The sequence below is a fragment of the Tachysurus fulvidraco genome, chromosome 19, assembly GCF_022655615.1.
Source record: "Tachysurus fulvidraco isolate hzauxx_2018 chromosome 19, HZAU_PFXX_2.0, whole genome shotgun sequence".
NCBI classification, from domain to species: Eukaryota; Metazoa; Chordata; class Actinopteri; order Siluriformes; family Bagridae; genus Tachysurus; species Tachysurus fulvidraco.
The window spans coordinates 10,690,463-10,705,362 of record NC_062536.1 but is presented as its reverse complement, the minus strand read 5'-3'; the positions used below and the strand labels follow the sequence as shown (position 1 = coordinate 10,705,362).

Here is a 14,900-nt window from a genome sequence, read left to right as displayed (position 1 = left end):
AAAACAAGCCCTTGTAGCAGAAACTCAGCGGTGGTTCTTCAGCATCATGATGGGTATTATGAGTTATTACGTTCTTCGAAAGCTGTATATGTGTCTGCAGTATAAACAGGACGTTTATAAATCCGGTTCTGCGTCGGTAGGACACTTGACTTGACTTGACGGTTAGTTAGCTATAGCAATTAAGCTAGCTGTGTAGAATTCATCGAAGCAGTATTTGGTCATTTAGGCTCGTTTCCCCACCGATGTGTTCATACCAAACGACTGCAGATATCAGCTCGGGTTTTTAATGATATGAGAAATCTTTAGAAGAAAAAGCGTTAACGAGCTACAGACGGGTTTGGGCACTGAATCTGATCCGTTGTCTGTAAATAACGGATAAAACGAACAGAGAGCGAGCTGAGGAGCTTCTCAGTCTGTCGCTGCTAAAATCACTTTATCGGTCGGTTCTTTTCGGCGGTGAAACCTACAAGTAGTGTCCCTTGTAACGAAGGCGAACTTGGTTTGAGACAGGGCCTACTTACTACTTTAAACATTGTGCTCTCGGTTTGTTTTAATACTATATAAACATTGTGTTAACTTGTCTATTCGTCTGACGTGTAATGTGATTTATTACGTAATTATAACGTATAAAAAATATTATAAAAATGTGTTAATTTTTACCGACGTTTTCTGTTCTCACCCGTTTTCTGTCAGGTTCGGACTGTTTTTTTCATACTCGATTATGATTGGCTCATAGGTGGCGAGCTTGAGTGTTTTAGCGAATCGTAGCGCAGTAAAACAAGTTTACCGAAATACGGGTAGGAAATAAAGTATAACACTGTCGGTTGGTTACGCACATGCGCACTTGGTGTCTGCTAGCACGGCAACCGCAGTCCTCTTTCAGCAAAAAGTTCACTTAAATTATTAATGCATATTATGGGCGAATCTATGTTTTTGCTTCACTCCAAATGTTTAATGTTTTTATTAACATTTGAGTTTTGTACCTAAATTTTTATACTTAAGTTGTTTTTTTTACGTTTAACCTGTTACATCTCCCATCCAGTATCCCGCCGACCCGTGTTGTCCAATTAGCGAGCTGCTCCTTAATACGAACTAGTGATTTATCCAATCATAGATAAGTAGGCGGGATTTCATTGGCATATGCATAGACGTGCAATAACGCGGTTTTAGGTCGTCAGTCAGCGCATGCGCATCATAATCTCTAGTTAATTTAGACGGATATTTAGTAAACGTTTTTGTTGACAGACATTGAGGAAGCCACAAAAACAGCATGGTGATGTCTGTGGCCACTGTGATCTATCTGAGAGATAGTTTGTAGGGTCAATAACATTCCTTTCCATTTATATCTGTATATGTATATACTATATTATTATTATTATGTATATATACACTATACTATTACTATATATATATATATTATGTATATAATGTACTATTACTGTATATATTATGTATATGCACATGTATATATATTGTTTTGTGCTCTTCCTAGGTTCCGTCCCACCGATTTCTTCACTGCGCTTACTGGTTCCACCTTTACGGTTAATGTCTGCCTTTATGTGGAAAATTGCCCAACAGCAACATCTGGAACATTATGGAAAACTAGAAGAATTTGTCTCCTTAGTCACAAGGCTCGTCCCGGAGGTGTTAACCACCAGACAGAAGGCCACTCTGGTAATGGGGCTCAGAGCAAAGGTGAGCAGAAACGGAGACCACAAGCGTATAGATTATTGTGCAGGAAGGTGACAGAGATGAGGTGTGGTGTTCAAGAAGATACAGATTTTATAGCGTGTTGCGTTTTTTTCCCCTCAGATGATTCTTGAGATGTGCCGAGGTGAACTACCGGCAGACCTTGAGACCGTCAAGTCACATATCCAGAGGATTCAATCTTCTCATTCATCAAAGGTAAGCGTGTTTTGAAAAAGTGTGCGGTAAGATGTTTTGTTGTGTTTTAACTTATGTGACGACTGAGTAATTTTGCTAGACAATATTGCCTTTGTTCGACTCCTCTTAATAAAAGGCTTTTTTGTGTTCTCAGGGAATTGATACAGAGGCAGACATCTTGCAGGCAAACCTTCTAACTCTTGTACTGGGTCTGCTGGAAGATCCTGCCAAAAAGGAATACTTCTTTCAGGTCAGAGCATGTCACATTATCACACTTGATTATTCACAGAACAGTTAAAGCAATACTGTCCGCGGGGGGGTGTCACATGCTCCGTTAGAAGCTGTAAGCAAGATATTTTTATAAGAAGAGTTCAAATATGGTGAGCCTGAATTATTTGACTTCATAGCCTAAGCTGAATGATTTTTGTAATGAGTTACAAAATCCTGTCTCTGGTCATTTATACAAAGTAACCTAGATAATATTTGGTAGGTTTTGTTCTGTCTGATAAAGAGGAAGGAGCAAGACATAGCACTATTTATTTTCAGTGGGTCTCTTCTTGGATTATTGAATTCTTTAGCTACTTCCTTCCTTATTACTTCCTTCCCTGTTTGTTGTATATGTGTGTGTGTGTATATATATACAGGGCATCTGCCAAATGCTGTAAATGTATTATTAAAAGATAAGAGGAGTAGTAGTACAGTAGTGCTGCTGATGTTTGAGCCGTGTGGTCTTGCTTCTCTTTACTATTAAGCATCGGAGGAAGTAGAGGGCCATAAATGGTAATTGCTAAATCAATACCTAATGTTTGTATTGCTTTTTTGAAACATGAATGTAACTGTGTATTTTTCCTCTTTACTTGCACTGTGAATGATCTGTTTTAAGACTCGTAATTGTTAACTATTTACAGCTCTTCTAATTACTGTTAATTGTTACTTCTAATCTCATATTAGAACCACAGGGTTGACCTTTGTGTTGAAATTGACTTGTAAATCAAAGCTGGGAACTGCCACATGGTACATTGCAGGTTTCACTGGGATCTGGAAAGTGAGTGTATCTGTTGCAGTGAGTGGTGTGTCTGCACACTCCATGTCTAAGCAGAATGTCATATACATATTCACTTGCTCACAATCACTTGAAAGTAAAAAGCTCCAATTTTCCAATGCACACCACCGCTCCAAAGACTTAGTGTAGTTATTCACCATGTGATGTCCACAATGACCGATTTTTCAGTATAGAAAATTATTCACTCTGACCCTGAGTCTACCATCCACTTTGTGTGGGTACACAGTTTTAGAAATACTGACGTCATTGTACTGTATTATATTATGTGTGTTCTAGGAGGTGTTCCCACATGAGTATGGTCCAGAATTTGATCAAGCACTGCAAGTCCTGGTTGGCCATTTTCTCTCCAGACTGGAACAGCTGCTTCCAGTACCCAGTTTTAAACAGGTACCCACCATGTTCACAACCTTCACTGTAGGTTTGTGCAATACACCACATTACTGTCATGCTTTAAATGTGTGAAACCTACATTATCCCCCCCCAGACTTCATCGTGGCTCAGTGCCTGCCCCTGGGAGTGGAATGAGTACCTGGAGTCTGTGTGCAGGACAGAGAGTTTATCACCCTTGATGCAAATTGGCATTTGTGGGACTTTGGAGGATAATGGTAAGGTTTACTCTGTCTATTGTAATTATCCTGAAAATGAATTCTTCATTTGTCATGCTTTAGTAATAAATGCTTAAGTGTGTGTATATATAACACATCAGTAATGCTTTTTTTGTTTACCACTTTAGCACTCCCATCGATTGTGGAGGACAGAATCCTCTCCTCATTGTCCCTAACCGACATGGTGATAACCACCCAAACCCAGCCTTCCTCCCAGGGGCCTCAGGATGTGGACAGGGAGAGTGGCCCAGAAGATGGTGTCCAGGATGAAGATGTCAGTTCAGGTCTTGATGGAGCTGTAGCTGTAGAATACATAGGAGCCAACGTTGGTGCAATGGAGGAAGATTCTGAGAGGCAGACCTTTGAGAGAGAGATCAAGGAGGCTATTAAACATTTGGAAAAGGAGAGCGATTTATCAGCCGAGGTGGCCGGGAGTCTGCAGAGCACAGAGGAGCCAGCAGTTGACTCCGAATTGAAGACTGCTGATGAAACAGCAGGTGAAATAACTGAAGCAGAACCTGCAGAAGGAGATATTGCAGCTGAACAGCAAACTGTGATTCCCAGAGTTGCACACACGAAGATCACTCAACCACTGGAAGTTTCACACACTGCAGCAAACAGAGGGAGTGACGAGGAGGGAAATGACCAATGTGATCCACAGCAGTAAGTCACTGAAACGCTAAACCTCTCTTAAGGAACTTTTATTAAACATATATCATTTTTATCATCATCAATATTGAGTCCAATGTTTGTCTTTTTGTAGGATTCTTTTGGAGGAAGCCACTCCAGGAGGTGGGTGCTATAATGTACTTTTTGTACACATTCCATTAACAGCACAAGAATTAGTGAAAGAAATATATTTAAAGGCCTTGCTAGAAGACACTCCTATAAAAGAAGAATAATGTCTAACTGACAACCTTTTATTCTTGTGTTCTGGGTCAGGCTACATTACACCACCTGAGTTATTTTCCCATATTAACATGCACTGTCATCTTTTATTCCTTGTGTAATCACTAATCTGGGGTTCCGCTAAGCCTAAAAATGAAATTACCCACTGTACATAAAGTCTTAACCACTGGAATATAATTGATTAATCTTTTGGGTATACATTAGACCCCACACATATGTATAGTGTGGCGATTTTATGTGTGTTTTGTACAAATTGACATTTTGTTTTGAGACCTGCCTTGTGATTTGCAGAAGAAACTACTGAAGCACCAGGATCAGAGCAGTCTCCCAGCAATCCATTGGCAGCTGACGCCCCAAAGATACCTATTAAGAGTTCTTATGTCATTGGCAGGCTTTTACACAAGTGTCTGAAATGTGGCAAGCGTTTTGCTTTTCGTTCCGAGCTCCATAAACACCAGGAGAGTCACCGACTTGCAGCATCCATCAAGTGCTGTGAATGTGGGCAAATTTTCAGAGATACGAAACTCCTGGCTCTGCACCGGCAGAGAGGCTGTCGTATGAGGACGTACAAATGCATCAAGTGTGGGGCAGCCTTCCGGTCTCTGTCAAACTGGTACAAACACCAGCAAGCCCACAAAGTGGTGTGCACACACAAATGCCCGGAGTGTGGGAAGGTGTTTCAGAGTCTTACAGGTTTAGTGGCTCACAGACGAGAGCACATGGGTCCTGCAGTAAACGGTGTTTACACCTGTGACAAGTGCGACATGACTTTTGGCTCATATCGAGGCAGGGTGCTGCACCAGAGGGTCCATACAGATAAATCCAAGCAGCCTTCTCGAAAGGAACGTGAACCGGGAAAGTGCCGCTTCTGCGATGAGTCGTTTGTCCTGCTCAGCGATTTGAGAGTTCATCTGAAAACTCACCCCGAGTACAGACCACATCAGTGCGACCAGTGTGGGAAGTGCTTTGCGCTCCACCACAGTCTGCTTGCACATCTCTCAAACCACACAGGAGACAAGCCATACCTCTGTACGCAGTGCGGCAAGCGCTTCTTCAGCAAGGTCCAGCTGAAATCGCACATGAGATGTCACTCAGGTGAGCGGCCACACATGTGCCCTCACTGCGGGAAATGCTTCTCACTGCTGGGCAACCTGAACATACACGTACGGATCCATACTGGCGAGAAGCCCTACTTGTGCCGTCATTGCGGAAAAGGTTTTATCTCTGCTGGAGAGCTGCAGGTGCATGAGCGTAGTCACACTGGTGAGAAGCCCTACTGCTGCAGCATTTGTGATAAAAGATTTGTGGTGTCGAGCCACCTGACGGCTCACAAGCGCGTCCACACGGGGGAGCGCCCATACTCCTGCACTCAGTGTAGCAAGACCTTCATACGGCGATATGACTGGAATAAACACATGTATACTCACTCAGGAGTGAAGCCCTTCCCCTGTACTATTTGCCAAAAGAGCTACACACGTCGCACACACTTGAACAGACACATGCAGAGTCACGGTGCAGGCCATTAGTAACATCAGTCTGAATGACCGGAGTAGATGTTGGTTGATGTGCGAAAGTACATAATTTGAATAAGGACATTCCAGTGCAAATTTTCAGAAGCACATTGCTTATGTTTTGTTTGACCAAATGCAGATATAATTAATCAATAAATGTTGGCCTTCTAGTTTATCAAAATACTGTGTATGTGTGTATGAATATCTGTTCATCTCTTTCAGGAATAAGAAATTTGAATGATAATGCTATAAATATGACTACTCTGAGATAAACATATAGATTTTTTCCTATTTTTTAACCATTTTCATTTGTTTTGCCAGCCATGATTATTTTTTTTAATTGCCAATGTATGCAATTTAAGTTGTAAATTTGCAGTAAACACACACACACTCTCTTGCTCTAAAAAAAAAAAAAGCTTTTATTTGCATTTATTGGCATAGGTTTAACGCCGGATTTTCTTCCTGATGCAACCCTACAATTTTGCAATGAGGTAATACTTCAGTGACTCATGAAGTGATTGAGTTACTCAGCAAATATTATCAGTAGAATAAAGACATGATGAGGCAGTAGAATAAGTACATGACAAGGCAGTAAAATATAGATATGTTGAGGCAGTAAAATAAAGACATTATGAGGCAGTAGAATATAGACATGATGAGGCAGTAAAATAGACATGATGAGGCAGTAGAATATAGATATGTTGAGGCAGTAGAATATAGATATGTTGAGGCAGTAAAAATAAAGTTACGTTGCAGTAATATTCATAAACACCAACACACAGATTGTGTTCATCTCCAACCCAGTAGATGGCGCTAATCTATACTTAAACTAGTTTTTTTTTTTTTTTTTAGTAACATTCAGTCAGGGGAAGAAAAAAGGGAACCACAGCAGGCGTAGTTGTGTTTCTGCAGTGATTAAAGTTTTCAGACAGCAGCTATACACTGACAACAACAGCATGGGTATGCACTAAAACACCTCACACGGTTTAGTTTATCGTATGTTACAGTACATTATATGCTGTTTTGCTTGCTCTTGCTGTTTAGCGACAGTTTAGCTTTAGCACAACAACAACGGAGAAGTTTGGTTAGCATGTAGGACATTACAAACACACTATTCTTTAGACTGCCTGCTAGTTTTGGGTGTTTCTCCCTTGTTTGTGACCTTATTTGTAGCGAGATAAACTACCAACACAGGGCCATTTCATGACAGCTCAGTTTGGCTGTGCAGGTTTGGGGATTTTAATGTCATTTCCTGTAAGAAGAGCAATTGTGTGATGAGAAAATTTAGAGCTGCCATTTTGTTAAACCTGTACCTGTTTGTTAAACAACAACAACACAACCTTAGGTTAGTCAAAGATGGCTTGTTGGTCTTTGCTGGGTTCAGGGTGGTGTTGGGGTGGTCTACGTGGTGTTTGGGTGGTCTACGTGGTGGTGGGGTGGTCTAGGTGACGTCGGGGTGGTCTAGGTGTTGTCGGGGTGGTCTAGGTGTTGTCGGGGTGGTCTAGGTGTTGTCGGGGTGGTCTAGGTGGTGTCGGGGTGGTCTAGGTGGTGTCGGGGTGGTCTATGTGTCGGGGTGGTCTAGGTGGCATTGGGCTGGTCTAGATGGTGTTGGCTTTGTCTAGTTGCTTGGCCAATTTGCCTCCCAGGATGATGGATGATGGTCAACTTGACTATCTAGAACCAGTCAGACCAACAAAGCTGACTGTCAAGAACCAGCATGTAAATGTTTAAAATCTTCAGTTAAACCACTAAACAGTTAAAATGCCAGCCACCTGACCCAGCTCACTGGCCTAGCAGGGTAGTCATACATTTAGTTGTGAGACATTTATATATTATTAGTAATATATAATGTTCGGTTTGCAAAATATACATCTCACTTTTATCGCATTTAGATTATAAACACTCTTGCAGTCCTGATTATTACATTCTGGCTTAGCAATATCCCGTTACAAACCACTATCTTCTGTGTTTTATGATGAACTTTTAAGTTTGAAGTGTAAATGCATGTTGCAGGCTCTCTCCCTCTGTGCTCTGTGCGGATGCTGGTGCCTCCGCTGCGTCTCATGTCCGCCTTCATGTGGCGAGTTGTCCAGCAGCAGAACCTGGAGTATTTTGACAAGCTTGAAGAGTACATCCTCTGTATAACAAGAATGGTCCCTGATATTTTGAGCGAAAGACAGAGGAGTGTGCTTATTATGGGACTACGAGCAAAGGTGAGATACACGGGGTGCTTCTCATATCTATAATTGATGCTTTCTTATTTCCTCTATATTACCTCTTTCAGCCTGTAACTTGTAAATTGTTACAAAATCAAAACATGTAACAGTTCCTAAAATGCAGAAGAATTAAGGAGAGAGATGTGTATCTTTGTTCGAGAAGCTGTTTGTTATTCCAAAGCAGTATTTTATTGTTGTAGCACCTGACAAACTATAAATGATATAACAATAATAATAAATAAATAAAATAATAAAAAAAAACCCCAAAATGTTACAATGCAAATAAAAAAGGGACCAAGAAAATTAACATGCCTTGAATTAAAAAGATAAACAGAGAAGTCATTTGGTAAAATATTAATATATAAGCATGCGATTAAATGTGCAATATTGTATTAAGCATGTAATAATTGTTCTTGTATATGCATCTCTGTCTATATGTCTCTATCTCTCTATCTATCTGTCTGTCTGTCTGTCTCTATCTCTATCTGTCTGTTTCTCTATCTATCTATCTATCTATCTATCTATCTATCTATCTATCTATCTATCTACCTACCTACCTACCTACCTACCTACCTACCTACCTACCAACCAACAAACCCAACTAACTAACACCGCTCATGAAAAGCCATCATTAAGTCAGTTCTCTACAGTCAGTTTAACATGAAGCTGCAGCAAACAAGAACGCCTCATTCAGTACATATGTGGTTTTCTCGACTCCTCAACCTCCTTGGTTCCTTTTCGAACATCTTTTCTCCACTTCATCAGTGGGCGGAACTAAGAAGAAGAGACATATAGACATATAGACATTGTAAAGAATTGAGAAGTAGCAATGATAACACTTTCAAATGAATTGTTGGTCTGTCATCATTCCATATGTTACTGGGCTGCAATATATCTCGTTTTTTTTTGTTTTTTTTTCGTCCTTTCTCCACACAGATGATTCTTGAAATGTGTAAAGATGAGATCCCGACCGACCTAAAGAGTGTCAGGATGCGTCTTCACACTGCTGAGTCATTCAATATGTCTAAGGTGAGGATGATCACTGAAAGTGCTGCTTCTTATCCTTAATGAGAGATGATGAACAGTTTCACTAGACTGCCTTTCTCTGCCATTTGTAATACTCCAAGTCTAGTATTTTTGTACAATTTTACATCTGGTATATAAGTGTCAAAAAATGAACATATAGATAATTTATTTCCTCCATTTTTCTTAGAGCACTGGTTCAGAGGTTGAAGTGTTACAGGGCAGATTGTTAAAGCTGGTCATAAGCCTTGTTGAGGACCCAGTTAAAAAGGAACATTTCTTTCAGGTAAGACTTTTGTGTTAAAGAGGAGAATTATAGAGGAAGTAAAACATGACACCTTGTTTTTCAGCTATACTCTGAAATCAGTTTATGGTTCAGAAGGAAAAATGATAAACTTTACAGCTAATGGCACAAAGTGTTCATGCTTAATTGACATGACACACATTGTAAAAACCAGTACCAAACAAGCTTTTTTTTTTCTTTCCTTACTTCTATACCGAACAGGGAAGAAATGTTCTGCCGATGTATGGTGGAAAGTAAAAATCTTTCACTTCATGTCGTAGAAATAGGGTTATGGTAAAGTGTGACACATTACGGCTCTCATCAAGCATACAGCATTTATTTCTTTATTTTAAGTGTAGTTTGTCTCCAGTGTCATTTAATGAAAATGTTTGACATTCGTAATTGAAAAAATAACAAATCACAATTGATCACAACTGTTTACCAATGTAGGAAACAAATGCTCGTTTTGTTCTTTCAAACGAACAGAAAAATGTAATCGTTTTCCTGTGATTTTCTTTTCAAGCCATGAATCTCTTCACATCATGTCTGTGACTCAAAACAAAAATTCTACCTTGTCATGTTAACTGTACTAACTGTACTTACATTTATAAACTCATAAATACGTTCGCCTAAACGTCTTAGCTTGTTTTTCGCTAGCAAATTCAACAAATATCTGATATATACGTTAATTGGTTATCTTCAGCTAAGTGTATCATAAATTATCAGTAATTTATAGCAGGTATTTGTGTGTAATTAACTGAGGACACAATTTAAATAAACTGTAATCAGACTAGCATTTTATTTGTTTGGAAAAAAAAACATCCAAACGAACCGATACAGGATAATGACTGCAAATTCATTTTGAATGTTAGAGACCAATGTGCTATGTCCCTGTTTCTGCAGGAGGTTTTCCCACATGAGTATGGTCCTGAATTTGATAAAGCACTGCAGGTCCTAGTTGGCCATTTTCTCTCCAGACTGGAACAGCTGCTGCCAGTTCCCAGCTTCAAACAGGTAATTGAGATGGAACACACTTTGGTGTATGCGGTTTTCAGAATGCTATCAAAAAGAAGATGAAAAAACTTATGATGGTTATTCTACAAAAACAGCATTTACTGTTTGCTGCATTTTCGCTGGTGGCAGCAGTGCGTTTTTAGACCCAACGAGACACCTGGGTGAAAGATCACTTGCAAGTGACGTACTTCCGTTTGGGAGGAGTATAGCGCTGACGTATGTGGCTTGAACAACCACATTCATTTACACCTGTCCAGTTTCATCTGAAATGCGTCCCAGACCACCTCCTGAAGTGGTTTGAACGATCGGATTTATATCTGTCTCGAAAATGTTTCGGAGGGCATTTACACCTGCTCTTTTTACGATTGGATAGCTATCTGATCACAGAAAACGCATGAAGTGACCAGGTGTAAAAACCCCCACCATGAAATTTATTCTGATTCAAAGAAAATGTGATTCTTGAGAATATTTCAGATTTTTTGTTTGTTTGTTTGTTTTCAGGCTGCCCAGTGGCTAGATACTGAATCAACAGGGTGGGAGGATTTAATACAGATGAGCTGTGATCCCACCCTCCTGCTTCCCCTGCTACAAAGTGACTATCATGGAAACTTGGATAGAAATGGTAAGGCATTTTGAGTCAAGCCTACACAGGGGAAAATATCAAACTAGCAAGTGTAACTAGTCATACATGTTGTTTGTGATTCTCTTCTGAAGGTGTGCAGTGTGTACTATTAAGTTGTTGCTTCTTGGTCTGCACTGTCTGGTTCTAATAAGATACAACTGGAAACAAAAGAACTAAATTATGTACTATTCAGTGTGAAAACCAGTTTGATAAATGCAGTTGGAAACTAGCTTTGTTGGAAGAATTCTTAGTGTTAAGTACAATTAAAGTTTGGTGTAATGAACATAATATATTTTTTGCTTGACACATTTTACTGTCAGGACTCCCATCTGTCGTGGAGGAAAGAATCATCTCATCTTTGTCTCTTGCTTCTTTGACCGAGGAGGACGTCCCAGGTGAGAGCAAGGCAGATGATCGATCTGAACCATCCGACAGCATGGACTGTGCCTCACAGACAGACCAGGATGTGATTCAGGACAGTAAGATAGATATTTCAGGCAACGTGGTTGTCACTTCAGAACAAGCCGCGTGTCATACTGAGACTGAGTGTGAAGACCTGGAATTACTTCCAAACAGCACACAAGAAGAATGGGATTTAAATGAGAATGGTGTTGATGAAAACAGAGAGGAGATGAAAAAATCCTCTCAGACAGTAAGTGAGGATGAATCATCAGCAGAGGTTGAAAGCTCTGAGCCAAATGCAGTGATCACTGATCTAGGAACTGTGGGTGAAGGAAGTGCTGAGAATTTATTCACTGGATCTGAGGGAAACGGTGGACAGATGCTTAAAGTGATTGTTCCAAAGCATCTGATACCTGCAATTAAACAGATCAGCCTGCCGTCTGTTTTACTCTCACGCTGCCCGAGCAGTGAACCAGTTCCACTTAAGTGAGTGCATCTAAAGCTTTGCTTTTCTGTGCAGAGTATGACTATTATTCTGACATTGTCTTTTTGTCATACGTGAATAAATAACCTGTTCTGTGCCATGTTCCTTGACAGAGTTGTTCCTGCTTCAGGCACCTCGTCCTCCCTGAATTCAGGTGTTTCAGGTATGTAACGTGCAAGATAAATGGAGAAATTTTGTGACCTCTTACAGAACTGGGGCAGAGTGTTGCTTACTTGTTGCAAAACTTGCTTACTTGTAAATCAGTTTTAATGGATGTATCTGTTAACCTCTGTCAGTAAGTTTAAAATAGGTCAACTTATTGTATATCCTGATTGATTATCATGACTTTCTGTAGACTCAGGTGTGGCTTCTGCTTGGTCGGAATAAAAACCTGTACCCACACCGGCCCACTGCTGGATAAGATCGGACACCTCTTAGGAATAAATGTATTTTATAAGTATTAGTTTTTGGGAAACTTCAGGCATAGACAAAGCATAATCTTTTGTAGAAATGTGAGGTAGTAATGTATAGTGAGTTCACTAGCTGGTTAATGGCATTAATCCAGACTACAGTTAGATGGCTTTGTGTTAGTTATTTTAATTAGTTTCATTAGTACATGTGCATTAAGTTTCAACATGTTTATAAAAAGTCAGTAAGTAGTAGAGTTTTTTCTTTTTTACGGGTTGAGGAGTCCACTTGTCTGTTTGGTAACTATGTTTAAAAAATCCACAATATATAAGGGACAAAACACTGAGGACGCTTTGAGCTTTACAACTATAAAGAGTTTTTACTAAAGAAAACATGAAAGCATTTTACAATAAAAAAAAAATTTAATTAATGTTTTTTAATTAGATGTTTATTAGCATATTCCACTAGGCTTCAGTTTTAAGCGTGTTTAGAGTAAAGAGCTTTTAGTCTGTGGTATTCTCATACATACGCTCCAGAAAAACAAAATGGTACGTGTGTTTAAATGTTCATTAACGGTTTTACCGTGACTGTTTCCCCTCCTTTAGAAAATACCAGAAAGTTGAAGCGGAGGCAGCTGAGAGCACAGCATACTAGTACAGGCAACTACAAATGTGTAGCCTGTAAAATGAGCTTTAAAACACATTTCCAGGCTTCTGTGCACCAGCGTAAAAGGCACAGGAAGTTAATTTATTCCTGCCCCAACTGTGAAAAGAGTTTTGAGTCTATGAAGGCTTGGACGAGACACCGAACAGAACACAAAGAAGAAAAGCCCCAGCGGTGCACTGACTGTGGGGAAGAATATGCGAGTCTGCAGGCTCTAGTGGCCCATTCCAAAACCCATAACCATGTGGTGAGCGAGAACATGCCGACTACTGAGAAAGCGGCACCTCCTCCAAAACCAGCACCAGGAGAGTGTAAATTTTGCGGGGAGACGTTTTCTCCGATAGAGCTGAGAACCCACTTAAAAACTCATCCAGAGTTCCGACCTCACCAGTGTGACCACTGCGGGAGGTGTTTTGCCAACCTGAGCAACTTGTTGGCTCACATTTCCAACCACACAGGAGAAAAGCCTCACGTCTGCTTAAACTGCGGCAAGAAGTTCTTCAGCAAGTCGCAGCTAAAGTCCCACATGAAGTCTCATTCGAAAGAGCGACCATACTGCTGCTCTTACTGCGGGAAATGCTTCCACACTGCTGGGAACCTTAACATCCACACCAGGATACACACTGGAGAGAAACCCTACACCTGCATTGAGTGCGGGAAAGCCTTCTGCTCGGCTGGCCGTCTGCAGGTTCACCGCCGATGCCACACTGGAGAGAAACCTTATCAATGTGATGTGTGCGGAAGAGGATTCATCGTGTCCAGTCATCGCACCATACACATGAGGTCACATACTGGGGTGCGACCTTTCACTTGTGAAATCTGCGGCAAAACCTTTTCAAGGAGGAACTGCTGGAGCGAACACATGTACAGTCACACAGACTTAAAACCGTTTCCTTGCCCCGTTTGCTCGAAGAGCTTTATACGGCGTAGTCATTTGAAGAGACACATGCAGAGTCATAGTGGTGACCAAAGCAAAGCTGTTTAGAATGATCGATCTATAAAAGTCTACAAACTGCTGTATAATTGATAGCTATGGAGACTGTTGGCTCCAGATTAACATGAAAGTACTACTTTATAGCAATAAATCTAATTTCTTCTTTAGAATAGCCTTGCCTCACACCTGTTACTTTGTGTAGAATAATGTATTGGTGTTTGACTGCATGTGGTCTAAGTGATGCAGGTTTCAGCGGTATGTCTCCAATTGCCTGTCTGTTGTGGCGGATTTTCATCATTCTATCACACAGTGAACTTGCATTTTACACACTGTTACAGAATGTAGCAAGATTTTAATGTTACAGTCTCATAGGGTGTGAGGGAACGATCGTAAGCCTGCTGAAATTGCAGTGGAGTGGAATTCACTGTTCCTTCACTGCTTATATTGTGACATAAAAACAACATATCTGCCCACAAAAACTTCTATGCTTTGCATTAGGGCAGTCAGCATGTACACGTAGTTGTCTCTTAAATCTAAATCATCACTCACTCACACTTAGCAACAAACTATGAACACGAGGCATCCATGTTTTCCCCCTATTTTGTATGCTGATTTTCCTGAGGTCAAAAAATGACATTTATGACTTACAGGTTACAATTTATGAGACAGTCATTCAGCATTAGCCTGCACTCGTTTCGAGGGTCTAACCGCAAACCCTTCCTTATGTTTGACATCATTGAGTACTTTATCATAATAAACATCATTGTAACTGGACTGGAAAGTCTCCCTGTGACCTCAGCATGGCACACGTCCTCTATTTCCTCGTAGGAATAACAAAAACATATCTTTAAAACCGACAGGCTATAATCAGAATCGCCA

General features: G+C 40.4%; 2 protein-coding genes across 3 annotated transcripts in view; both read left to right on the top strand.

Moving 5' to 3' along the window:
• LOC125139635 (zinc finger protein 35-like) overlaps positions 1 to 6,153 on the top strand; it is a 6,255-nt gene extending 102 nt beyond the window's left edge. Inside the window, exons 1-9 of one of the 2 annotated variants that reach the window (XM_047804170.1) lie at positions 1 to 53; positions 1,493 to 1,695; positions 1,813 to 1,905; positions 2,039 to 2,134; positions 3,224 to 3,334; positions 3,432 to 3,552; positions 3,681 to 4,215; positions 4,316 to 4,344; positions 4,753 to 6,153. The exon at positions 1 to 53 is cut by the window's left edge and continues 102 nt beyond it. In XM_047804170.1, coding sequence (XP_047660126.1) covers positions 47 to 53; positions 1,493 to 1,695; positions 1,813 to 1,905; positions 2,039 to 2,134; positions 3,224 to 3,334; positions 3,432 to 3,552; positions 3,681 to 4,215; positions 4,316 to 4,344; positions 4,753 to 5,987 — 2,430 coding nt within the window. In that variant the 5' untranslated portion in view covers positions 1 to 46 and the 3' untranslated portion in view covers positions 5,988 to 6,153. Of the gene's footprint in view, positions 162 to 1,492; positions 1,696 to 1,812; positions 1,906 to 2,038; positions 2,135 to 3,223; positions 3,335 to 3,431; positions 3,553 to 3,680; positions 4,216 to 4,315; positions 4,345 to 4,752 lie in introns of both variants that reach the window. The other variant, XM_047804171.1, reaches the window with a different exon arrangement.
• Positions 6,154 to 6,776: 623 nt separating this feature from the next.
• Positions 6,777 to 14,193, top strand: LOC113645660 (zinc finger protein 37-like). Its single transcript, XM_027151382.2, has 9 exons — positions 6,777 to 6,932; positions 7,986 to 8,185; positions 9,125 to 9,217; positions 9,402 to 9,497; positions 10,398 to 10,508; positions 11,010 to 11,130; positions 11,451 to 12,018; positions 12,130 to 12,179; positions 13,030 to 14,193. The coding sequence occupies exons 1-9, from the start codon at positions 6,929 to 6,931 to the stop codon at positions 14,070 to 14,072; spliced, it is 2,286 nt and encodes a 761-aa protein (XP_027007183.2). The 5' UTR covers positions 6,777 to 6,928; the 3' UTR covers positions 14,073 to 14,193.
• The last annotated feature ends 707 nt before the right edge of the window (positions 14,194 to 14,900 follow it).